The 27832-nt window shown below is 38.5% G+C and overlaps 1 protein-coding gene across 2 annotated transcripts in view; it reads right to left on the bottom strand.

Moving 5' to 3' along the window:
• qin overlaps positions 1-27832 on the bottom strand; it is an 870645-nt gene that overhangs the window by 137691 nt on the left and 705122 nt on the right. For both annotated transcript variants that reach the window (XM_067138014.2, XM_067138015.2), the window contains one exon: positions 18548-18752. In XM_067138014.2, coding sequence (XP_066994115.1) covers positions 18548-18752 — 205 coding nt within the window. The remainder of the gene's footprint in view (positions 1-18547; positions 18753-27832) is intronic.

Genomic DNA, 27832 nt, shown 5'->3' with positions numbered 1-27832 from the left:
TACAGGTGGATTTTATACAACATAATGCAGACTGTAAAGAACAGAATTTGTGAATATCTAATAAGTATTTTTTTAAATGAAAAAATTAGAAAAAGAAAAACATGATAACACAATAAATTTAGTACTAGCATATTTAGTATAAATATTAATGTTATTACAGTAGAACCACAGTCTAATATATACAGTTTACCGGACGAGTTGGCCGTGCGTCTAGAGGCGCACGGCTGTGAGCTTGCATCCGGAAGATAGTAGGTTTGAATCCCACTATCGGCAGCCCTGAAAATGGTTTTCCGTGGTTTCCCATTTTCACATCAGGCACACCTTAAGGCCACGGCCGCTTCCTTCCAACTCCTAGGCCTTTCCCATCCCATCGTCGCCATAAGACCTACCTGTGTCGGTGCGACGTAAAGCCCCTAGCAAAAATAAAATATATATATATATATATACAGTCGCGAAGCTCTAATACGAGGAAGTTTCATCCACTTGACAGATGAAGCGACACTAGCACCTCTAGCGGCGAGGTAGAGGCAACTTGCTAGCAGACAACAGGGAACGAATTACCACTACAGCCTAAAATGGTCATAACTTCTGAACCATTCATGCAAATAATGTCCTGACAAGGTTATTGTAATCCTTATGAAAGAGCGGAGGAGGTCAAACAATTTATTTCGATGAGGAGTTCGTCCCGTCATTGCGATAATTACAGGAAGTAGGTACTGTACTGGAAAAGCGACCGGTGGTGAACTTGCGTGAGGGACCATCTTAGCATCGCATACGGGTGGTATTGTTTAGAGAATTCTCGGAAATTGTAAAGCAGAGAGTGGCCGAAATTGGAAGGAGACAGAGCGCATTTCAACAGCTCTCTACCTGAAGACGGAACGAGTTTCATCAAATGTTCGTGCTTGCAAAACATCTACATTATGTCCAGGGTTAGATTTTTTTAAATACTTTTTTTTTTGTATCGCTGAACAGGTATTCGGTACTTCCCTCAGGGCATTGTATAGTCGCTGGGCTTTCAGACAGGAATCAAAACTGCTCCTTCTTAACACAAATTTAGTAGGTATTTTCATATCACCGTAGGTATACGATTATGTTATCGAGACCAAAACAGACGTTGCACCTTACACACACAAAGCCATGGGAGGTTTTGGGATTGCCTATTACTGTTTTGGTCCTAATATAAGACTGGGAATTTCATGTTTTTGTGTTAAAATGTTATAAAAACTGCAGTCGTTTTATTTGCGCACGTTACATTTAAAAAGTTTGTAGCATTTGGCACTCGTACCGACTTGTACAGCAAGCGCGCTTTCCATCTGAGCTCAGGGTCATGAATAACCATACCTAATTACTGAAGTTTTGATGATATATTTTTTCTTTCTAATTTGATTGTGATTAGTGACGCGTAGAACTGAACATAATGCATTCGAGAACTTTCGAGAATCGATACCGCTACTTACATTCTAAACCATATTTTCGAGTTCAACATAACATTTAAAAGTCGATGTTGGCCTAATTTATGCGGTAACTAGATATCCATCAACTGACTACGAACTGTATAACGGTGACTAAATTAAAATGGTAGATTAAAAGAAGGGATTTCGCCATAATGTTGGGCGCTTTTGCATCTAATGTGCATTATAAGATTAGAGAAATAAAAACTACTTGTGGTCGATTGTTGGGCTCGGCGGTACCGGTATTAGATTTTTCGAAGAGTTTGGCTGATCAAAGTTGCTGAACTGAAAGAAGTCTTCAAGGGAAACTGATGAAGGTTCCCTGGTAAAACTGAATGAAAAGTTTTGAGATTTTTAAAGTCACGTACCGGTAATTAACGCTTGAAGCTGGCCCCGCGATCGAACTTGCCTGACTCTCACCTGGAGGGCCTGGGTTCGATTCCCGGCCAATTCACGCATTTTGACCTGCACATGAGGGCCGGTTCTAGGTTCACTCATTCTATGATTACCATAATTGAGGAGCTACCGAATGGTGAGATGGCGACCTCGGTCTAGAGAGCCAGGAATAACGGCCGAGAGGATTTGTCACACTGACCATGTGTCACCTCGTAATCTACAGGCTTTCGGAATGAGCAGCGGTCAAAGGTCCATTGGGACTGCAGTTTGGTTGGGTTTAGGAGTGTTTGTAATATTATAATAATAGGCCTACATATTTCATTTTTGTGATATTTAGCCAAACTGTTGTTGGTCCATTCGTTCACGGATTTTCCATTTTCCTGTGTTGTACGTTTTTTTTCCAGGGTCCCTCCAAAGGGGAGAATCGAGGTTCCACGGTATATAGCAAAGCAATTTTCCTAAAATAGTATTTTAACAAAAACCTGTTATACAGTAAAACCTTGTTAAGATGTTTCTGCAGGGGACAAGAAAATTGAACATGTTAAGAGAGAAAATGTACTACGGAATATACGAATAAAAACTATCCAACACTGTTACTGTATGGAAACACTAGACAATTTTTTTCCGACATGAGAGCATTTTACGTCTTGCATCTACGAGTACAGTGAAAACGATGTCTACCACCATTTCTAAAAATGAGAGGAAAGTATTAAAAATGTGAAAAACACGAGAGAAAAATTATGAAAACCTTTTCTGCTAGGGCTTATAAAATAAGAGCACTGAAATGTCTGAAAAAACACCAAACAACAAATATGAAAACATATACACGGGCGCCAATAAAAATATCCAAGTATTATTTCGGAGCAGTGGGTAGTTAAGCATTATTTTCTGGTCACACTCTTAGACAATGAATTAGAGGTTACAGAAGGATTGACTCTGACCACCATTTTGAAAAACTTATAGTCGAATGATCAAGTCGAAACTCGAAGGTGCGACCTCTGCATGCTTAAAGATGCGGATGCTAGTCCGAATTCTGAAAGATTGTCTTTATTAGTAAGGAATTTCAAGACTTTTCCGTATCCATAACTAGGCTATCTCATGATTAATATGCACCACGCTAGTCAATTTCACATGATTATGTTCCTAATCTGGATAAACGATACCGTATCACACGACAAAACTTCACTGTACCACACACAAAATAAATTTCTAACTTCTGAGTGGAATGAAAATACAAGCACAAATAGGCTCACTTTTTCCGTAATCATGCAACTATGGCGACGGATCTTACCCAAGTTGGAAATCACGTTTATTTCATAAGGGATGACAAATAACATTTCCGGGCTAGGAAAAATGTGATCATACTAAGCGAAAATAGCAAAAATTCATGACGCGATAAGTGAGGCATTTTTATATAGATTTAATACAGTGAGAATCGAGACTTCAAATTTACGACATGCTAAACAGTAAAACATGTTACTGAGCAACGCACTAACGAGTTTTCACTGTTCCTTCTTTTAACTTACAGTAACATTATATTATATTATATATATATATATATATATTATGACCATCCAATGTCAAGTGAGTCAGCTGTTGAGCCATTGAAGGTCATGCTAAAGGAATGGTTAACAGGAAGTACTCGGAAATACATCCAGCTGGGTCAAATATCTAGAATAACTCGCCCATTCAGACAGGAAATTGGATGGATATAAGATGAGGAATGAAATTCCTAAGCTCAAAACCCCGTGGTCACCGCACGCTTACAGTCACGAAATATTATCTGATATCTGAGCAGAGATTAGCAAAATAATTTTACATTCTCAACAGTATTAAGAAGTAAGTCGACTATATGATATTCAGGTCCAGCGGTGTCATGAAGGAGGCCATGAATTGATGCCATATGTTACAGGATCAAGGCGGCGCTGAAGAGGTTAGGTCGATTACATACGTCATAAAGACAATGGCGAAGTGTTCCTTTGTACATCTTTCCAGTCAGATGGGATCACGTTATCTTGGAATTCGCAGTCGAACTGTCAAAAACAGATGGAAGAGAGGTTACGAGTCAGTGAGTTGAGCCTAACGTATGGAATGCAGACCGATATTATTAGCATAACAATGGTAATGAACTTTTTGTTTTATGAGTAATGGTATGGCAGATAAAAACGGAGATTGAAGGGTGAACGGACAGTAATTAGCACGTCTTTAAAGGGAACGTCTACGTTCGCAGAACCTAAGAGAAATATTAGGGAACGTGATATATAAAATAATATTACTGTGTCGAATAGCGATCTGAGGTTTTAATACTGAACAAGGAAAGTTTCGGAAATAACTGTGAGATATTGTAAAACGCCTGTGTCACTGTGTTAATTTTGTGTTTCTAAGTTTCAGGTCCATGGACTCAAAAATGTATGAAGATTTTTCCAATGATGTAATGATGGAAATGAATATGAGTGCTTAAACATTCCGATATCCTAACAGGCCCGGGAGATAATGCCGAAGTGAGGGCCAAAACTATGACCAATGGAGCAAAGGACTGAGAGCGGTATCACATAATCTTCACTGATAAGTACCAAGATTTCATTTTCTTTACCCTATTTTCTTGTAGTTGCATAGCTGTAGAGTAGAATGTAGTTTTTCTTTCATAATGAAGTGACGTAAATTTAAACAACTTGAGTGACCTAATGCGACTATCATTTAGTGCCCGGTTACTTGTGATTACGGTTATGTCCGAGGTTGTAATATTAAGATCATCTATTATACGCAAGATTTAGCTTGTAAATACGTGTCTTACCGCGAGTTACTCGGAATCTTCTTCACGTTTACGGTGAATGGAGGAATGCGGTGTCTTCATTAGTGAACCATACTTGTGTTGCACGAATACTTCGTGAGGTGACTTTATTTTAATAGTTATTTGTAGAAGGTCTTCTGCATGATAATACAATACGTGTTTATTGCGTAGTGGCGATTGTTTCGTGAAATCAGTGTTGCGTTGATTGCGATACTTTGGTGATGATAACAGAGATTCTTCGGGAATGCTTGTGAATTCTCTTGGGTAAGTAATGTGTGAATATGTATGATGTGTTTGAATATGGTGAATAATAAGGACAGGGTCGTCCATAAAGTGTTTTATGATGAATTAATATTGTTATGGTAAGTGTCTCGTTGAAAAATAGATAATGGGAGTGTGATAAATAATTATTTGAGATTTAGAGATGGATTTAAGCGCTCATCATACAATTAAGAACCCAGAATAGGCAAGCAATTGTGTCGTCGTTATTTTTGGTGGTGTAAGATGTCCGAAGGTCGAGCGTAGGGATTGTTATATGATCATCGAAACAGTTTCGCGACGGGATACGATGCAGATACCATTTAATTTGAGGAAATGGTCACTAATTAGACGTCTTCAACATTTAACAAGCATAATATGTGTGAAGTAGAAGGTCGTATTTATTGAATTATTGTCACCTGGTAGTAGATTGTATTCTTGCGTAGTTGCTTATAGTATGTTTCCCGTAGATAGTGTGCCTTCAAGATTTTCTTTCAGGAGGGCAGTGCCGGTGGAAGCAGTTACTGTTAATCATTCTTTTGGATCATTAATGATTTTGTAGCGGCTAGATATTGTGTTCTATTTAGGTGGCTGATACGGATTCCTGGGACATGCTGTTGTTGATTGAGTTATGTCGATATGAGATCCAATTATTATGTGGGTTTTCCTACACTGTGTGCACTTTATGGATATTGATATTGAAACTGGTCACCCTTAGAGAATTCAAGTTGGTTAGCAATTAGATAATTTCTGAGATAATGGATAAATGTAGGGTACTTTGAAATGAAATCTTGGATAAGTGAAGATAAAAGCAAGTGTAGTTTATAAAAAAAAATATTTGAATGAAATTTTATTCGATCCTATTATTTATTGCGGGCGGACAATTAATGATAATAATGATGATTTGCCTTCAGCAAGTTCCATATTCGTTTCCATCAAGTTAGTATTTTCAATCAAGGTTTAAATAATGATGTTTTTTGAGTATTTAGCCAACAGAGATTTTCGTTCGTCTATCTAGCTATTATCAAATCATCATACAATGTATTATTATTGTATTAAGTTAGGTTTAGATTTCATTAAATTGGAAAAAGGTCCTTCCAAGAAACTAACATTCGTTTTCCTTATTTAAATGAGATATATTTAGCCTTACGAAGTTATTGAATACTATTATTACCATAATCATGAACGTCTTGCGTCAAATGCTAGTCCAACTGCATAAACAGTACTTGGATGTCCATGCCCTGGGTGGAGAATTATGCGTCACGACTGACTTTAGCTGAGGCTTATCACAAGAACCTACGAACCTTCTATATCCCCGGGCAATGGACGGGTGTAATATATATATATATATATATATATATACACATTATCATTATAGACTGTTATGCCCTTCAGCGTTCAGTCTGCAAGCCTCTGTGAATTTACTAAACATCGCCACAATATTCTATTTGCAACTAGTGCTGTGGCCTCATTTAGTTCTATACCTCTTATGTTTAAATCATTAGAAACCGAGTCTAACCATCACTGTCTTGGTCTACCTCTACTTCTCTTACCCACCATAACAGAGTCCATTATTCTCCTAGGTAACCTATCCTCCTCCATTCACCTCACACGACCCCACCACCGAAGCCGGTTTATGTGTACAGCTTCAACCATCGAGTTCATTCCTAACTTAGCCTTTATCTCCTCATTCCGAGTACCCTCCTGCCATTGTTCCCACCTGTTTGTACCGGCAATCATTCTCGCTACTTTCATGTCTGTTACTTCTAACTTACGAATAAGATATCCTGAGTCCACCCAGCTTTCGTTCCCGTAAAGCAAAGTTGGTCTGAAAATAGACCGACGTAAAGTTAGTTTCGTCTGGGAGCTGACTTCCTTCTTACTGACTACTGTTGATCGCAACTGCGAGCTCACTGCATTACCTCTCCTACACCTTGAATCAATCTCATTTACTATATTACCATCCTTGGAGAATACACAACCTAAATACTTGAAATTATCTACCTGTTCTAGCTTTGTATCACCAATCTGACATTCAATTCTGTTGAATTTTTTACCTACTGACATCAGCTAATTTTCACACCATTCTCATTGCACCTATTTTCAAGTTCCAGGCTTTTGGCACAATCTGCCATTAAGACCAAGTCATCAGCATAGGGCAGACAGCTTACTACATTTCTACCTAACTGAATCCCTCCCTGCCATTTTATACCTTTCAGCAGATGATCCATGTAAACTACAAACAACTAAGGTGAAAGATTACAGCCTTGTCTAACCCCTGTAACTACCCAGAACCAAGAACTCATTCTACCATCAATTCTCACTCAAGCCCAATTATCAACATAAATGCCTTTGATTGATTTTAATAATCTACCTTTAATTCCATAGTCCCCCAGTATGGCGAACATCTTTTCCCTTGGTACCCTCTCATATGCTTTCTCTAGATCTATGAAACATAAACACAACTGCCTATTCCTCTCACAACATTTTTCAATTACCTGGCACATACTGAAAATCTGATCCTGACAGCCTCTCTGTGGTCTGAAACCACGCTGGTTTTCATCCAACTTCCTCTCAACAACTGATTGCAACCTCCCTTCCAAGATGCCAGTGAATACTATGCCTGGTATATTAATCAATGAGATACCTCGCTAGTTGTTGCAATCCTCATGTTCCCTTGTATACACAGGATGGCGCACAAATAGTTGACACATTTAATTTTAGAGTAACAACTTTATTTTTCACAGAACACTACTGAAATTTTAGACACAGGCATCATGGACCCTGGAAATACATTTCACTGTATCACACGTTCAATGTGGCCTCCACTGTGGCAGACAACCTCTTTGAGACGAGTACGCGGATTCTGATGACTTTGCGGCACAGGTCTTCATGAATTTCACTGCAGAGCTGCACGATCCGAGCACGCATTTCCATGCGGCTTTGAGGTCTTGAAGCAAAGGGGTTTTCTTTCAAATAGCCCCATTAAAAGAAATCACAAGGATTTAATTATGGGCTTTAAGGAGGCTAGAAACATCCGCCATTATCGATGCACTGTGGATAACGATGAGACATTACACGATCACCCTCAAAATCTCAAGAACATCGTTAGCTGTGTGAAGTGTTGCATCATCTTGCACCAACCACTGCGTATGAATAGGGATAGCGAGAATTTGAGGCAAGAATTCATTCCCCAGTATGTCCTATTGCTGTGCAAGAACTGTCTGACTGAAGAAAAATGGTCCAATTAACCCATGTCTTGACAGACCTACACACAGACTCACTTTTTCCCCATATGGTATTTTTTTTGTGAATAATGTCTGGTTTTTCTGTAGCCCAAAGCCACATATTTTGTTTATTAACTGCCTTGTTCAGATGAAAATAGTCTTCATCAGAGAACCAAGTGTTAAACAGTACTTCATATTTATCCTGAGTCCATAAGGCGTACTGCAAAGTCTTCTGCCTGAGAAGATCTGTTAGCTTGTCTAGTACAGTCATTTTGTACGGGTACAATTGAAGGTCACCGGGTAACATTCTTTGAACAGAATGCGCGATATTCCACTTTTTCTTGAAGCTCCCCGTGTTGATTTGTGTGGGCTGTGCTGCATGTCGACCCTCAGCGCAGCGATGTTTTCAGGAGACCGAACTGCTGGTGCATGTGGTTGCTTTTCTTCCTTCACACTGTCTTGTTCTTCAAAGTTTCTGTATAAGTGAAGGACGGTGTTCCTTGCACATGCCCACCTAGTCGGAAATACAGCTCGAAATTTCCTTTGTGTCGCCGTAACACTTTTTGATTTGCAATAAAAGTTAACTGTTTTGGCGCGCTGCTGAACTGAGAGTCGGCTGTGGTTGGCCATGGCAGAAAGCTCACTGCAATGCAGGCATTTGGAGACAAAGCAGCAGTGTCACCTCTAGAGTTATTTCCATGAAGCTGGGAAGGTGTGTGCGAAATTTTAACAACATAGTATGTACTGTAAGTTGCACTTTATATTTGCTTTTCAAATGTGTCAACTATTTGTGTGCCACCCTGTAGATAGGTGCAATTACTGCTTTGGTCCAATCTGAAGGTACCTTACCAAGTATAAAATAATACAATATTTGATTTTAGATCAGAGGATGTCACCTGTGCGAGAATACAGTTAATACCTAATGCTAATACAATTAAGACAAAATTAGTAGATGTATATGCTTATAACAAAAACACAGACAAGAACACAACTAAACCACATTTATACACAGGCCTATATTTACTATAAAGAAATTAGTCACCAAACATGAGATTGTTTCTGGCTACGTGTTTCTATGTTGCACTGTGCAATGCATTCCCACGTAATACAAATTGATTTCACCAAGGTAGTTCCCCTTCTTTGCTATTAAAATACTGAGTAAACATTGCTGTAATATAATATCCATAGCATGATTTTGTAATGAATGTTGTTCTACCAGCAGGCTGAATCTCTAGGTGCAAACTATGGGTGTCTATTCCCTTGTAAATAATTCCAAAATTACACAACACACAGGCAGCTCTAACAATAGTGATGGTAGTGTTTGATGAAGTCTCTATAGCTTTCCTTAAAATTTGCCAATTAGCAGTTAAAATTCCAAATACACATTCTACTTTCTATCTACATTTTGTCAGTCTGTAGTTGAAAATAAGTTTGGAATCATCCAATGATTTTCTAGGGAAAGGTCATATTAGATAATTTAAAAGAGGATAAGCCTTGTCACCAATGGGGACAAAAGGCACTTGAATCAGTGAATTGGGTAATTCAGTTGGTGGTGGGATATTTAAACGATTCATTTCCAGCAACTCATAATTTCAAACTCTTAAAAATACCATCATCACTTTGTCGGCCTTTACAGCCCTCATCAATAGCAACAAATATATAGTCTGTGTCTGCCTCCGCTTGTAGAACGATGTAATAATAATTGAAATAATTGGATCCGCTATCATTTAGACATTTTATTTTAATGTGTTTCCCACCAATGCTGCCAATGCAATTAGGACAATTAGTTTTAAGGTACATGTTTTCAGCAATATTTCTCCGCATTCTTTCAGCAGGGAAAGGAAGGCAGTTTTCCTTTAGAAACTCCCATATTGCTTCTGAGGTATCTTTCACCATTGAAGCGAAAGTAGCTTTGCCCATCTGAAATGCAAAAGCTAGAGAGTGAAATGACACCCCAGTAGCAGAAAATCTGGAAAAGTGAATTACTTCCAGCAATTTATATTAATAGTAGTTATTTACTACTGGCGCATAAAGAATGTGAACCCCCATTTGAAGCTGAATGTCTGGAGATCCACCTGGGCTATTTTCACTAAATACATTTCAAAACGGATCTACATGTATTTAATACTGATCTTTTTTCTTTCAATGAGGTAAAGTCTTGCTTTGGAATAGAGTGGTTTTTATCTTTTATGAGCAAATTTGAATTTTGCGACCCAGGTATAAAAATATTTCCAGAGTTACTGTTACTGCATTTTAATACCAGGTGCCTGCCACATTTATAAATGTTGTGTTAAGCTTTCTTACTGATACCTAATATGTCTAAGGAGTTGTTACTTATGTGGAAACCCGCTATCTGCAAACAAAATAGTCCCAGCATCATTTGCATCGCGAGTTCTTCAATACTATGATTTCAGAATATACTTAGATATGAACTTACAACGTATTTTACAGCAAATTTTACTTGTAAAATTTGTACATCTCTTAATGTAGCAACATGGAGGCTGGCATGTTTGCAGAACCTTCCGTTTAACATCCATCTGTGCGTGGTTGCCCGGTGAATCACACCCCGGCTTTACGGTTGCATTGTTATCTTCAGTCAGAATTTCCCGTAGTATCTTCAGTTAAAAACGGTTATCTTTATCTATTTCCACGTAATTTATTGTGAATAAATGTAACTTTGAAGTTCATTTCATGAAAATAGAATGGGTAGCTTTCCAGATATTCAGCTTCCAACTCGGGTTCATAAAATTTTGTGCCGCCAGTAGGTCTGCGACTTCAACAACATGCTTTACAGAGATCTAACATTTAATCATCCATTTGTCTGTTCTGGTGAGAAAGAAGTGGAAAACAGTGAAAGACTATTATAGATGACAAGTAAATAAGATAGAGAAATGTACATTAAGTTCTTCTGGTTGCTCCAAAAAGGTTTCTACTTGGCCATATTTCACCAGCTGGGGTTTATACGAAAAACCTTGGGATATAATAACATAACATAACATAACATAACATAACATAACATAACATAACATAACATAACATAACATAACATAACATAACATAACATAATAACTGCAGCCTTCAGCCAAGTGAAATCATAACTCAAACTAGCAAAGCCAGTACTGACAGTTTTCAGTGAGTAAAGCTAACAAGACCAGTATGTTGCAAACTATGTTTCACCCCCAAGTAAGGAAATTAATATTTCCAAGAAGTCTTGTGAAACTGGCCAAGGAAACAGGTTCAAAGCATGCAAAAGAAGCTATGGCAATGAGTTCAGGCAGATATGTTTTGGAAAATGAAAAGAAGGAAATTGCTCTTTTGGAGAGAGCCTCAGAAGATGGCGTCATGACGTTTTTGCAAAGCTTACTGGCAGACATAAAATCTCTTCTGAGAACAAGAAAATTATGATTAAGGATAGATATGCAATAGCTAGATTGATGATGTTATTTTAAGGCATACTTCACATTATGCTCCACCTCCATGCAGCTGGGACAGAATATATGCCTCCTTTTCTACAGTTCTCCCATGGCAATGGCTTCCTATCATGACGTATCTAGTATGTATAGCAACCTGATTGAGGTTGTTAATTATTAAGGCCAATGGACAATAATGGATTTACTACCTTCACATATACATGAAATTATGCTTCTTTTATTTAATCAAAAAATAATTTCTGTAGTGATGTAATGTTTATTTTTTAATGGACTTAGTTTTCTCCATTAATAGTTTAATTCTGTTGAAAATAATTTATTATTATTATTATTATTATTATTATTATTAATTTTATTGGCCACATTGGACCACATGAGTCTTCCATGTACACTTTCTCTTTGAAGGTTGTACTGTTTGGTTTTTCTTATCTGACCAGTAATTCTTCATTCATTCCGATTGCAGTGTTCTTAATTCGTCTGAAACTTCTACATGCCTTCTGAGCATCATTTCAGTTAAAAATTTGTGATATTTAAGAAGGGTGGTAATTTTATTCTTGTTTTCTGCATCTATATTTTGAGTCCAACTGTTTTGAGATTCTCTTGGATTTCTTTGATCCAATGCCCTCCTGTCTTTTCTCCCAGATTTCTCATCACTAGTTGTCATAAATTCACGTTTTCTGATAATCATAAGATGTGAAAGAAATAAGAGATTCTTTTCTTCATCGTGCTGGTAACTGGATCAATCTCTCAATACAGTTTCATTGGGGAGGATTTTCCAGACTCCTTGAACCTGGTACTTTTTATTTATGCAAGTTCTGATAATTCTTTCAGTTTTGAAGAGCTGATCAGTTCCTTCATTTCTAATTTGGAACAAGGTTTTGCAAGCGTAAGTGGCTTCGGGCAAAGTTACAGTTTTGTAGTGTTGGATCTTAATGTCCTTTGACAAGCACTTTTTGTTTGTTTTTGTTTGATGTAAGTTCACTACGTTAGAAATTGTGCTGTTTTTTATTTTGTTGGTTCCATTTATCCATGTTGCGTTCTCAATTTGTGCATAATGATTTCTCCAGGGTATTTAAATTGCACAACTATGTTAATTTTTTGATCATTTATGTCGACTTCCGTTTATGTCAAGGAGTTTCACTGACAAGATCTCAGTTTTCTCAAAGGATATTTCTAATCCTATTTTTAATGCAATTTTCTGGAGACTAGTGTTCTGAGCATGGACTTCTTCCATGTCGAGGGCTAAAGAGATCTGAATCATCTGCAAACCCTAGGCAGTTCGTCCTTATTGAGGGTTTTGCTCCAATTTTGATTTTAGGTGGGTTATCTTTTTGTCAAATTTTCATGATGTAATCTAGAGCCACACTGAAAAGCAGTGGGGATAATCTGTCACCTTGTCTGAGGTCTGTATTTACTGTAAAAGTATTTGACATTTCTCCCCTGACCTTTACCTTTGAAATTGTGTTGGTTACAGTTAGCTCAATAATTTTTGTTAATTTACGATGAAGGCCATATGATCTAAGGACTTTTTAAAAAGTGGGTCTGTGTATACTATCATAAGCTTTTTTGAAATCTATGAATGAAATAAACAGCTGTTTGAATGAAATAAACAGCTATTTCTTTATTTGTAACATTCCATTATTAGTTTCAGGCTGAGAATTTGGTCTGGGCAACTTCTGTATGGGCAAAATCCTCCTTGGTATTCTCCAAGTTGTGGTTCCAAAATATTTTTTATCCTTCTTCTTCTTCTTGTCGTTTGGGCCTACTGAGGACCACGCGGCTCGTTTTGACTCCTTGTATGGAAATTCTGTTTTTTCTTCGCCCAGAAAGCTTTCATCTGGTTGTGTGCTTGTTTCCTTTCCTCGGTCCAATTTGGTCGGGTGGTGCCTGTACTCTGTCTGCTGGTGAGAGACTCTGGAAAGACACCTTGAAATGTCAACTGCCGGAATAATACACGATCCTGCATGGTATGTTCTGAAATCCCCAGCTGTTCTAAATCGGACTTCACTGTGGTGATCCATTTATTTTTGGACGCTTTCCCTCTGCCTGTAGTGGTAAAGATCTTGCTGGTAAGTCTGTGAGTACTCATACGAGTCAAATGCCCATAGAAAGTCAATCGCCTCTCCCTCATTGATGTAACTATGTCTTCTTGATGATCAGAGATCTCATTGTTGTGCCTTATCCTGTAGGTACCATCCCCTTCTCTTATTGGTCCTAAAATCCTCCTTAGTATTTTTCGTTCCTCGAGCTCTAGCTTCCTCAGTGGACCTTTTCTGTTCATCAGAAGACACTCAGAGGCATACAGTACGGACGGTCTTACTACTGAATTGTAATGTTAGAGTTTAAGGTTCTTAGAGAGGCACTTGGATGTATAGATGCTCTTACAGGTATGGTAGATCCTTTCCAACTTGGTGCATCTGGTGTCTATTGCTAGTGTCTCATTCTCGGTTGCTGAAATACACTCCTCTAGGTACTTCACTGCAGGAACCTTACGAATGGTGGTGTTTTCCAATGGCATAGTATGTGGGACTCCCTTTATGTTAGTCATGAACTCAGTTTTCTTTATATTGACCCTCAAACCGGTTTTAGCTGCTATGGTATAGAGGCTCTGTAGCTGGTGAGTAGCTTCTTCTATGTTGTTGGCTAATAAGGTAAGGTCATTGGCAAAGGCCAGGCAAGGTACACCGAGATTATCTTTCTTGTAGCCAATTTTCAGTCCACTTCCTGGAGGTAATGTGGCAGTCCATTCCCTGATAATCTTCTCTAGAGCGCAATTAAAGAGAATGTAAGAAATTCCATCACCTTGTCTAACTCCCGTTTGGATAGAGAAACTCTCTGAGAGCTCACCTCTAAATTTTACTTTGGAGGTGGTGTTCTTGAGCGTAGCCTGGATTAGTCTGGTGGTCTTCTCATCCAGGCCTAATTCCCATAAGGTGGAGAAGAGGGTCTGGCTATCTATTGAATCATATGCCTTCTGGAAGTCCACTAGTATGACTACCCATTTGTGTCCGCCATGATTCTTGTACCTCAGGATTGTCTTAAGGTTCTGTATCTGCTCTGTGCAAGATCTATTTGCGCGAAAACTGGCCTGATATTCACCTAATTGGGAATCCAGTTGACTGACCACTTTGGTTTGCAGGGCTTTACAAAAGATCTTGTATGTAACCGATATTAGAGAGATGCCTGTGTAGTTGTCGAGGTCTATCTTACTACCTTTCTTGTGTAGAGGATGGATCACCGCTGAGGTCCATTCCGCAGATAAGGTCTCCGTTGCCCAAATATCCTCTATGATCTGATGGATGCTTTGTATGGATTGTTCATCAGCACGTTTCCACATCTCCGCTACTATACCATCTTCACCTGCGGCCTTGTTGTTCTTTAGGTTCTTGATAATCTCCCTTATTTCTTCAATGGATGGCGGTGTGGAGTCTCGGTTTCTGGAAAGAGGCTCAGAGAATGCGAGTCTCTCTTTAGGTTCCTCTGCATTGAGGAGCTGTTTGAAATACCCTGCAAGAGTATCAGTACAATCCTTGTTGTTGAACTGAAGTTTCCCATCAGGTCCACGAAGATGAAGGGTGGGAGCTGTGTACTTCGTTGTCTGTTTTTCTGAGTTCCCTGTAGAAATCTCTTGAATTGTGCCTCTTAAAGTCCTCTTCCGCCTGTTGTATTAGAGACTTGTTATGGTTCCTCTTCGCCTGTCATACTGTACTGGCAGTTATTTTCCTTTGAGTAAGGAAGGCCTGGTAGTTAGCCTCATTTTTGCATTGGTTCCACGTGACCCAGGCTCTGTGTCTATATTCTATAGCATGGTCACATGTAGTGGTCTACCATGGATGTTTTCCTTTGTTGGATGAGGCAGGCATGGTCTTCTGAGCAGCGTCCAGTAGAGCTTTTTGTAGGTTGGGCCACCCTTGCTTCTGTGCGTTTTCTTTCAGAGCGACTTTGAAATCACAGTCTTCATCACTCAGTCAGAGAATGTTGAACTTCGGTATTTTAGCCTTTCTGCTGACAATCGGTGGCCTTCTCAGTGGTTGTAGGATAGTTTTTACCAGAGACAGGTAATGGTCCGAGTCTAAGTTACCACCCCTTAGCACCTTGACATTCTGAATCTCATTGTGATGCCTTTTGTCCATGGCCACATAGTCTATCTGCAATTCACCTAGTTAGTGGATTTGGGCTCTTCCATGTCTTCGCCTTCCTAGGCAGGTGTTTGAAGGCAGTTGATTTTAGGATGAGACCATATTTGTCACAAAGGTCTACAAGACGTTCTCCATTCTTATTTGTCCTCTTATGGGCTGGGTAGAGGCCCACTATCCTGCGATATTTTTTCTCCTTTCCTACCTGTGCATTGAAATCACCCATGAGTATGGTGGTATGATGTTGTGGGATCTTGTCCAGAGCTGCTTCTAGAGTGCTCCAGTATTGTTCAACAGCTTCCAGGTCATTTCTATTTGTGTCGTTTGTGGGTGCTTGGAAGTTCATTATGGTATATGCCCTATTGCGGAACCTCAAAGATATTGAGGAGGTCCTACCATTAGGTGAAGTGAACCCTATTATGTGATCAATCATGCTATGATGAACAGCAAAGCCAGTGCCAAGATGTGGAACTGTCTTCATCACTCTGATGCCTGATTTCCCCTTGTATATTCTGTATCCTTGGGATTCAAAAGCATCTTCGTCTGTGAATCGTGTTTCTTGTAGTGCTGCAATCTTGATGTTATATTTGTTCAGCACGTCTAGCGCCTGTTTAAGTATACCAGTCTTTAGCAACGAGTTGATGTTCACTGTAGCCAAGTAGATGATATTTCTCTTTCTTTTCTGCTGTTGTTTGCATGGTGGAGTACATGAAGGTGCAGGCTCCCCAGAATCTGATGACCTGCTTGCCCCATCACAAGTGGGGGTGGATTTGTTACCACCTGGGGTATTCTTTGTATTAATGTTTCCTTTCATATTCAGTCCAACGAGTATGTAGATGAGGCCACCTTAGCGGGTGATGATTTGTCTACTCAAGGTTGTTAGCCCTGAGGAGAAAAAAATGAAGGGACCCAACACCTTGAAAAATTAAGGTATCTGCCAAAGAAAGACAAGGGCCAAGAAGGGCATGAAAATGAAAGACTCCCTAGCCCTGGGAAACCTAATAGTGTCGGGGTCGGAAAAGAATAAGAGTTGACCAAGGAAGGTCGGATAGGACACATGAAAGTGAGGAACCTGGCACAAGTAAGTGGAAGCAATGCCAGGACTCAGCTAAGGGCCCCGTGGTTGCCAATCCACGCTCCAAATTTAAGATTTCAGATTTTTATCCTATTGTAAATTAATAAATTATTATATTTATAATATATTTGAAGAACCACCTTTCCAATATATTATAAATATAATAATTTATTACTCTGAACTCCAATACGGTTGAAAAATGAGATTTATAACTTGTAATATTGTAAATTATGCGGGAGAAAATTTTGTAAGTGCAGTCCAAAAGGGCTATTCCTTTGTAAATGCCTGGATTAGTTTTATCTCCTTTTTAGAATAATGGATGGATTACTCCTGAGGTCCAATGTTTTGGGATTTTCTCTGTGATCCATATTTTGACTAGATGCTGATGATGATTTATGATTGCTGGTTTCCCTGCGTTTTTCCAGATTTCTGCAAAGTCTAGGTCTTCAACACATGCCTTATAATTTTTTTTAGTTCCTTAATTGTGAATTCTACCTCATTGAAAGTTGGAAGATCAAAAGATCTGGGGTGGTTAAAATGGGTGTATCAGTATTTACTTCCAACGTTTCCAGTAGGTCATCGCAATTTAAAAGTTTGTTGAATGTCTCTGCGAGGATCTCTGTATTTTCTTTATTACTACGGGCTAACTTTGTCTGGCCCCGCGGTGTAGGGGGCAATGCGTCCGCCTATCACCCGGCGACCCCGGGATCGATTACCGGCTGGGTCATGGGTTCTTAATTGTAAATGATTAATATCCCTGGCCTGGGGACTAGGTGTTTGTGTCGTCCTTAACATTCCTTTCCTCACATTCAACACTTTACAATTCCGCCATTTACAAAATACACGCAGGTTCCTCACATATGGTGCATGTAGGGGCAAAAGATCTTTCTAGGTCGACACCTCGAACAAATAGCATTTTTTTTTTAAACCTACGGCTACATCTATCACCAATTACAGGATGTGTCACTACATTCTATTAATGAAGTCATAAAACAAATGATAATGAAACAATTGCTATTGATGTAAGGCACGATTCTGTCATCAGTTTTAAAAACACTGCAATTTCTTTGAAGATGTACAATGGTCTAAGACACAATACAGCACAGGATTGTGCAACCGGCACATTCCAAACCCCGACTCATTTAACACACAGATATTTTATTTAACATATGGTCTAGCCAGTTGAACAGAATACAATGTTACATTCATTTCCCTAAAAACTCTTTAGTTTAAAATGACTATCTACCTGTAGCCTAACTGAAATTAAGGCAAGCCTGGGAAGGTGTAAGCAAATGATGTGGCGTTTGAAACTGTATTTACAATGTCACACTACTACAATATTGTGCAATGCCTACCAGAAAATTATGCTGAAAAATTTGATTGATCAGTGTTACGTAAGCAAACTGAAGAAAGTCCACAATATTTTATATTAAAATAACATGTTATAAATACATTCATTAATTAAATTTTCCTTGAAATATCTTCAAAAATTTCAGGGTCATCTCACATGCGAGGCTACCTTATGTCTGGGCCAATACGGTATTCAAGTTACGACACATACCTAATAAATGAAAATGACTAAAAGTGACTGAAGGAAAAGTTAACGAAGTTATACACTGGTCACTGCTGGATAAGAAGGATTCCATTTGCACAATAAAAGCTATTAGAAAACACTCAAAATCTTTTATGGTCAATACATGCAAATATTAATTTATAACACAATTTACAATATTAATTTTAAAACCGAAAGTAATTTAATGAAAAAATTGTTTTACTGATACTTACTTCCAGTCTCATGTAGGTAAATGGAACATTCATCGTCCACATAAGTAGGGATGCCCGAGAACTTTTTCTTTGTAATAGGTACAGCTGGAAGCCAATCAGTGAGTGTTTCTCCCAAGTTATTTTCACTCTCATTCTCAGAATCGTCATTCTCAGAAAGTCTCTCAGGTGAATCTGATGTGTACACCATTTCTTTGTCTTCTGGTTCCTAAAATGAAAATCAACACATGGGCCTGAAGAAACCTTAAAGAACTAGACAGAGGTGCAAACAATGTGTTCTTTAATCAAGCAACTTCTTACACTGCACAATCAATTACTGACGCATTTACAAATGAATACAATTATAAGGCAAAAAATTAACATTTCCGAATTGGGTTTTTGATGTGCTATGCTAAGCAGGTTCCAGCAGGAAATAGGAATCGCTAGAGTAAATAATGGCCATTACTGGACAATAAAAATGCATTATTGACTATAGATGGGTCTGAATCGCAATTTCTTCATCACCACCATCCTCCTCCTCCTTTTCCCTTAATAACCTCCCTCTGGGTCAGACTTTCATGGCATTTCTTAAAAGTATCAGTACAAACGCTACCGACAGGAGAATTTCTTCAGTTTTATCGGCCGTTGGGACTGGGTTCACTTCTGCCAACTAAACCTTTGCCCAAGTTTACCTTATTATCTATTACTATTTACTACCTTATAATAATAACAATCACAACAACAACAACAATAATAATAATAATAATAATAATTGTACCGGGCGGTACACCTCTACTCTGTTTATTTAAAAGTTGCGCCAGTTGAAACTCCTCTTCTGGAGGAAGGTTGAACTTTATCTATTCTATTAATTCTCTACTTTCTCAGAAGATGTCACCACGTGGAAAATTTTGAGTTTTTGAACTGTGTCACTTTTGATGTGTTTTTGTTTCGCTTGAAGTAAGAAGTGTGAACTTTCTCTTCTAGAGGACACTACTGAAGATCAACAATAGTGCGACCTAGTGCGGAGTTAAAGAACTATTTTGTTGGAGAAATTTTTATTTCAAGAGTTTGTTCTTTGTTAAATTTCCTTCTGTCATTGTTTAAGTTGGCTGTATACCCCTCTTTTTCCCCTTAGTTTGGATCTAGCCAATCCCGAATTTCTTTAATTAATTTTCCACCAATAATGTGTTTCTTTTTCCTCTATGTAGGGGTTTCTTTTCCCGAACCAATAAAAACTTTGAGGGAGGGTGTTTTATTTCCCCTAACGCCTAGAATCTTCCGCGAGAGGATATAAACTGCTGATTTTGGGGTCTCCGGGCCACTTCTGTTCCATCTTTCAGTGTATTAAGTACATAGCAGGAGGCGGGAAGCGCCTCTTTCTTCTTCAGCCGTTCAACACCAGGTAATGGCCTATTAATAACTTCTTTCCTTGCTAGGTCGGCAGTTTAACACTCGCGGCGGGTTCGAAGCATTTCCATCATGTAACCTTTTCCTAAAATGTAATTACTCTTTTCATCTTTTTCTTGTAAAGCTACATATTGGGATAGAGAGTGCTAACCCTCTCTAGCTCCCACTCACATTTGTTTGAGGTGAACTTATTTTCTCAAACTATTTTTCGTTTATGTAATGTAAAGTGTTCTTCTCTAAGTCACCTCTGTAGTATGGGATTAGCCCTTGCGTTAGTGGCCCTGTGACGTTGGTGATGAGTATTAGCTCTCCCCAACCATATTTCGAAACCTGCATTTGTGTTTCTTTAAAATTGTGTCAATCAGAATTATTTCAGTCTTGTATTCTACAAGTACCTTCTACGTGGCCTTGCCCACTTTATTTAATTGATACCATCTTCGTCATTGTCACCATGAGATTATGTTGCTGTAAGGTTTTCTCTTGCAATCCTTAATCTTGGTCTGGTAAAATTACGTGCCCTAAGTTGGTGGGCGAGTCTATGACTTTCGCTTTCCCTTCTGTGGGGCCATGCTCATTATCGGTGTGGCCCGCCATGAGTCTTGCCTTGAGTATGATGGAGGAAGGACGTGTGTTTACTCCGCTCCGGCATTTGGTTTCTGAAAACGACATGAAGCCTGGATAGATGGCTTGGTATTGAGGGCTTGCCCTCAAAAATCTTCTCAACCACTTTTCTACTGAACGTCCTCTGAGTTATTTAGTTTTCTAATAATGTGTAATGTACTTGAACCTCTATGTAAGTAACGTGTTTCTGCAGCTTCAACCAACATGTAAGTCTCTTCATAAATTCTTTTCCTTTGGCCTCTGGATTCTATCGAAGGTGGTGTACAAACTGTGTGTCTCAAGATTCCTGGTGTGTGAAAACTTCTCCATCCGCATCTTCTTTGATTTTAGTTAGGGCATTCTTTAATTCGGGTTCCCTATTGTATTTTGGTAATGTCGCCTATCTGTTTTTGAAAGGCGTGGGTAGTGAAATTTAAGGTTACTTCCAAAAAAGAATTATGTTTTCATATTTCTTCTAATTTGTAAAGGCAAATTGGTTTATATTTATCTAACGTTTTCGGAAAGTTATGTGTAATTGGAAAGGTAACTACGCTGTTTATAAACTATAGAGCACGAGAGGTTTCACCTGAATTTCAGTGAAATGTTTTTCTGCCACATTCTAATTCTGGTTAATTTTATTTATTCTCCTGGGTTCTTTTTAATTATGTTTTTGGGGTTTCTTTCCCTCCTGTATTTGTACCATTGTTGCTCTTGTTTGTTTTTGGTGGTTGCTATGGACGCATGGGATGTTTACGTTTCCATAGTAACCGGTTGGGTTGTTCTCTGCTGGTGTTTTATTATTATTTTCATGGGTGAGTTTCTGTCCTTACGTCGTTTTCTAATTATATGTCTTGGGTTGACTCTACATCCTGGTGGGGTATTATCTTGTTTTACTTGCCTTTTCCTTCTTTATTTCCCTTCTTATTTTTCTCTGGGAATTGTTTTATTCTACGCTCTCCCTGGGTGGTTTGATTTATTACCTTCTCTGGCAGTGAGATATGTACTGAATTCTGGTGGAATCTCTGGATTGTAGTTGGTACTGTTCAAATTGATAATAATTATAATAATGAAAGAAAATTTAATTATTGGAAACTATTAAGAGTATAATTTAAGCAAAGAAATGGTCTCTGTTGAAGTGTAAACAGGTTACTAAGTCCTCAATTTCTGGGAGGTTTTTATGGAATATTGAAAGTATATTATTTTCTTTTCGTTCGGCCGAACATTTTATATTTTAACTTCACCCTTGCGTTTTATGTAGATTATAGTTTCTTTTCGAGGGCGTTCATCTATTCATTTTATACTAATTATGACTACTTTTACCCTTATTTATTAAATAAAATATTAGGTATCTTGTTCTCAAAGAACATCTTGTTTTCTTTAGTAGTGTTGAAACAACTTATTGCCATACCAAGGGTAATTTTCGGTTCATGGTCTCTGGGTAACTGTTGGGTAAACCTATGTAACGGTAAGTGTTTACATTAATGATTTTGGTGTCTATTGACTTAATTTTCTTGTCTATGTTTAACTTCTACTGCTGATAGTCGGTAAGGCGGTAGAGTTAATTGGTAGCAGCTCTGTGGTTATTTTATTTGGGTGTTGTGGGATTAATGTAGGTTTGTTGCATCCTCACTTTTGTAATCTGGTCTGTTACCCCCAACAGACCCAACTGTCTGTGCTGATAGTTTATTATTTTGAGTGCCGACTGCTCTTATCTACTGTAGGTTGATTGCACCCTTCCTTGGTTTTATTTTAATGGTATGGTATTAAGTTGTTGAAAGACTATCTGAGGCAAAAACAAAACAAATATTGTGATATAAAATTGTAAAAAAGAGTGCAGTGATCTTGTCTAATATCTTATTTGTTTGTTTCATGTATCTGCCATTTGGAGTCCCCTGTTTTACTTCTTTTGCACTTATACTGAGCTGTATGATTATCCAATGTGCTGATTATGATTTTGAAACCCTTCTGGTTACTGTGTGGTGCTCGCAGCCTCTCTGCTTGGATGTTTTGAGGTGACCTGTAAATTTTCTTCCTTATTCTCGGCGGATTTGGTGAGTGATTGCATTTAATTATTTATCCTGGATTGGTGGAAGTTGTAATTATTGAACAACTTGTAGTTGAGTATGACTTGGTTGACTCAGGGTTACATGTGTACTACCGTTGGCTACATGTGCTGTATTATGTGTACTGGCGGTCAACCTTGTATTTTTACTGCCTTCCTGCGTACTGTGGTTGCGATTTCGGTGTGGATTAATTTGGTTTTATGTGGAAAAGCTTTTCAGATCTTTACTTTTAAGTGGAGTTTACTTGGTTGCTTGTTGGTGAGTGATAGTGTATCACCTGGGAGCATTTAATTGTGTTATTGGTTCTGGCTTTGCTTTTGGCTCCCAGCCTTAATGTTGTTATTTATCATTACTATCATATTTCTGGTATTGTGCTTCGGTGGTGTACATGCTAATTGTTAATTTATCTTCTTCTAAATTATATTTTCAACTGCGTTAGCTCTGGTGTGTGATACCGATAAGTTAACCTAACCTCTAGGCATGTCCAATTATGGCTAATTATATGTGTAAACGGTTATGTGCTGAAGTATACGGTGATGTGTTATGCCCTATCATTGTTGTGAACTAAGACCTGGTATTTTGGCGTTGATGGTTGTATGTGCTTTTCATTTAATTGGTGCTGTGTGGGTAAAGTTATTTGCCCCTACTAACTTATGGCTAACCTCTGTTGTTTCCATGCCAGTGTCCGTTCTTGGCTGTTAGTATCTGATAATCTAGTGGACAACATCATGGTATTTTGAAACTTTTCAAGCCTGTAATGTTTCTGTGCTCTTTGGTTGGTTTTTAATTTGGAAATTGTTTAACCTTACTTGACTATTATTATTTCTTTAATTTTGATTTAAGTTACTACCTTTCTGTAGTGTAGTGAACTTGCAGTGTGCCGTTATATATCCATCCTTGTATGATCATGACTGGGTTATTTCACCAATTTTTAGTAACTTGTTCCCATCCTTGTGTGGAATTTGGTATGTTGAATCTGCCTATATGATGTGCCTCAATCATTACCGAGCTTTGGTGTGTTTCTGCTTTGACTGAGTGCTGTGTGTTGTCGGTTTGTGTGTCCTTTCATTTCATCATCCCACCTGTGAGTATGTATGTATGCCTGGTCTTGGTTTGTGATTGGAGTTATCCTTTCTGTCAACTGTTCGTGAGGCAGTCATCAGTTATGGTTGGGCCATGTTGGCCGGTATTAGGTTGGGATAACTGGATGGCCTTGTGCCTGAGCTATTATAGTTTTAACTGGTTTTTTCCTTCCTGATTATTGGTTGGACGTACTTAACTATTTCTGGTGTGTCGTGAACCATCTTCCTCGTGTAACCTATCAACTAGTTGAAGTACATTTATCTGGTGTCTGGGCCACTTCTAGTTTCCTACTCGTAACTTGTCTTGCTGTGTATTAATTAATCTGACTGACCTTTTCTGAACTACTGCTTTGGTTTTCATCCTGCTGTAAACATTGCTTGGTAATTTGGTGTTTCTTATGCCTGATTATTCTCTCCATTTGGTATCGTGCACTACCGTGGTAATTATAGGCCTAGAATATGTGTTGTCAAAATTTTGTTAACCTATTGGTACTTATCTAATTCCTTTGAGTTGTGGGTTCAAGTATTCCTTACCATATCTACTTGTCGGGTCTTGTGTTGTGTTGTTGATGATCCTCTGCCTGAGGGGTGGTGTATGCCCTTTTGAACCTTCATTGGGATGGCTTTGGACATATGTAAGGTGGTTGTGTTGTGACGGTACCGTGGTTTGTTTTTGGGTATTTATTTTGGGGTGGCATGTGAACTTCACGGCATGTTGTTGAGGATGGTTGTGTTCCTTTAATCCCTTTGTGGAGCTGACACATGTCCGGTGTGGTTTGTCATGGTTGGGTTATTCTTTTGTGTTGTATTATTTGATGTTGTTGGCACCTTGGTATGGGCAGTGTTCGTGTCTGTCTTTGATTTACCTCCGTGTTCTGTGGATATGGCCATTTCTTCTACATGAATCTACTACTCTCGGAATTAGCTTGTGGATTTTCAGTAATGTGTCTGTTTGGTATGCTCGGGTTTTTCTTTTCTGTCTCCATGTATTGCCTGTTGATCTGATGTCACCGTGTCTGTAATTTCTTCTACGGTAAAGCTCATTTTAATTTTACCTGCCACTCTATGGTGTTTTATTTTTCTCAGTGGATCTCTTACTGTCTGTTGACATTGGTGTTTGTCATCTTACCGTGCTCTGGGTTTGCTACTCTGGTATGGGACGGAGTAGTGTTCCCTTAGTCGGTACTGGATTCTTCCTGCTAATAGATTATGGGGTCTATTAGTTGAGAACTGCCTTCTTCATGCTTCTGTGAGCATTTTCCATGGACTTGCCTCGTATTCTGCCACTTATGTTTTATTTGCCTGCTCCCCTGGGAGATAGGGGGAGGCACCTGTTGGCTGTAGAGCGACAGTGTGATCGGAAAGTCACATATTTATAGACCAGGTAATGCTGAGACCCTTTTGGGTAACCGGTAGTGTACGCTGTGTTGGTCAGTGCTCGTTATTTTCCTTTTGGGGTCTTCTGATCTGAGGTTTTAAATTTCCTTTTGATTTGATTGGTTGTCCCTTTGTGGAATGAATTGTGATTATGTTTCCATGCAGTAGGTTAGTTACCTGATTCCAGATTGTGTTCCCTCCTGTGATTCTTCTGTCCCTATTTCTGTCCTGGTAATTCCATGTTGCTTATTAGTGTTTAATGAAGTGTCTGTTCGCTTGGTGTTAGTTGGTTGATTAGTTGTTGATGACTAACCTGATTGCGCCCCCTACACCTAATAGTACTAGTGGTCTCCAACCGATCGTGCCTACTCTTCCCTTGCTATGAATTTGTTTATCTTTTAAGCCTTGGATTTTTCATATTTAATACCCTATCCCTGGTATATTGAAGTATAATTTATTAATTGCGTATTGGTAGCTTGTCCTTATTCTTATTCAACTAGGTGATGTATTCTGATGTGGGAAGTTGAAACTGTGTTCGTGAAAAATTTACTTGACCCTCTTGCCAGTGTATTTTGGAAATAGTTAACGATTGTTTCCTCTCCGTGTCGTAATCCGGTATCTGCTAAGCTCTAAACTTTGAATTTGACCCTGCTTCCTTGGATTTTATCTGTGTAATAACTTCTTCTCCGGGAAACATTTCCCTTGATCTATGTCTTATTAACTTACGTTTATCCGGTTGTTGTAAGATGCTGTACTGTTTTTATGGTACCTGTAATCTTGGTCGTTCCACTCTGAGTATCTGGTTAGGCCGACCGTGGGATGTTGTCATTTTGGTACTGTGTTTGTGGTATCTTAAGTTGTGATTGATGCTCTTGATTGCGAGTTATTGTTTAGTGGTGATCCTAAACCTGGGTATTGGGTCGCTACCGAACCGAGTGATGAATTAATGAGTCCCGTTTGACTTGATGATATGTAACGTTGCTTGTTCCATTGCTGTATTATGGGTACCCCTTGTGCTACTTGTACTTACGCTATTGATTCCCCCCCCTGAAGTGGGCTTTCTGGTGATCTCTGTGTTTTGAGTGGTACACTTGGGCCCTGACTCAATCAAGTGTAATAATCCGTGTTGATCTAAATTTTGAATTTGGTTATTCTGTAGTTCATTCACCAACTGCGTCTCCTTTGCCCTCCCTTGCGCCTTTGCGTTTCCTTTATTTTTTTACCAATGCTAATTGTTCTGCCATGAAACAAGATATTGCGCTCTTTTACCATGGAAACCCGATAGATAGGATTAATATTATGATGATAATCTTGAAGCCTAAAGATGGACGCATGTTGATAGGAACTTTATGATAAAGGAATGAAGATATAAACTATTGGTAATGATTTTCATGGTATGTGCAGGACCCGTGTGATGCTAAATTAAAAAGGCGTAATCCTCCTAACAATATGTAAGAACTTTTGTATGCCTAGCTGGTGATTATACCCTTTTGGTTGCCTATGGTTAACAATTTAGTGTAACTAAGTAATTCAAATCTACTGAAATTTAAAACGAAAATTAACCTTCATTTGGTATAACAAAAAACCTGGAACTACAAGGATGTGTACTGTAGAACTTTCTTAAAGGAACTCTATTCAAAAGAAAAAAGATACTGATGTGTGAAAAGTAAAAAAAAAGAGGGTTAATGTAAAATATGAACTTATATTCTGGCTGCAAGTATGCTGAACATTTGACCTTATTTTACATTGTAAACTGTCTAAGTAATATGAGAATGGTGGTATATTATGCATGTTGCAAGTGTGGTACAAAAAATTGGTTCAGTGATCTTTCTCTCGTGTGATTGGTACTACACCAAAAATTTTCTTATTCGTTTGATCACTGTATGGTAAGAGCATTATGTGTGGTTTTTGGGGGGGAGGCTGTGACGTTGGTGATGAGTATTAGCTCTCCCCAACCATATTTCGAAACCTGCATTTGTGTTTCTTTAAAATTGTGTCAATCAGAATTATTTCAGTCTTGTATTCTACAAGTACCTTCTACGTGGCCTTGCCCACTTTATTTAATTGATACCATCTTCGTCATTGTCACCATGAGATTATGTTGCTGTAAGGTTTTCTCTTGCAATCCTTAATCTTGGTCTGGTAAAATTACGTGCCCTAAGTTGGTGGGCGAGTCTATGACTTTCGCTTTCCCTTCTGTGGGGCCATGCTCATTATCGGTGTGGCCCGCCATGAGTCTTGCCTTGAGTATGATGGAGGAAGGACGTGTGTTTACTCCGCTCCGGCATTTGGTTTCTGAAAACGACATGAAGCCTGGATAGATGGCTTGGTATTGAGGGCTTGCCCTCAAAAATCTTCTCAACCACTTTTCTACTGAACGTCCTCTGAGTTATTTAGTTTTCTAATAATGTGTAATGTACTTGAACCTCTATGTAAGTAACGTGTTTCTGCAGCTTCAACCAACATGTAAGTCTCTTCATAAATTCTTTTCCTTTGGCCTCTGGATTCTATCGAAGGTGGTGTACAAACTGTGTGTCTCAAGATTCCTGGTGTGTGAAAACTTCTCCATCCGCATCTTCTTTGATTTTAGTTAGGGCATTCTTTAATTCGGGTTCCCTATTGTATTTTGGTAATGTCGCCTATCTGTTTTTGAAAGGCGTGGGTAGTGAAATTTAAGGTTACTTCCAAAAAAGAATTATGTTTTCATATTTCTTCTAATTTGTAAAGGCAAATTGGTTTATATTTATCTAACGTTTTCGGAAAGTTATGTGTAATTGGAA

This window comes from Anabrus simplex, chromosome 1, assembly GCF_040414725.1.
Source record: "Anabrus simplex isolate iqAnaSimp1 chromosome 1, ASM4041472v1, whole genome shotgun sequence".
NCBI lineage: Eukaryota > Metazoa > Arthropoda > Insecta > Orthoptera > Tettigoniidae > Anabrus > Anabrus simplex.
This window is presented reverse-complemented; position numbering and strand designations above follow the sequence as displayed.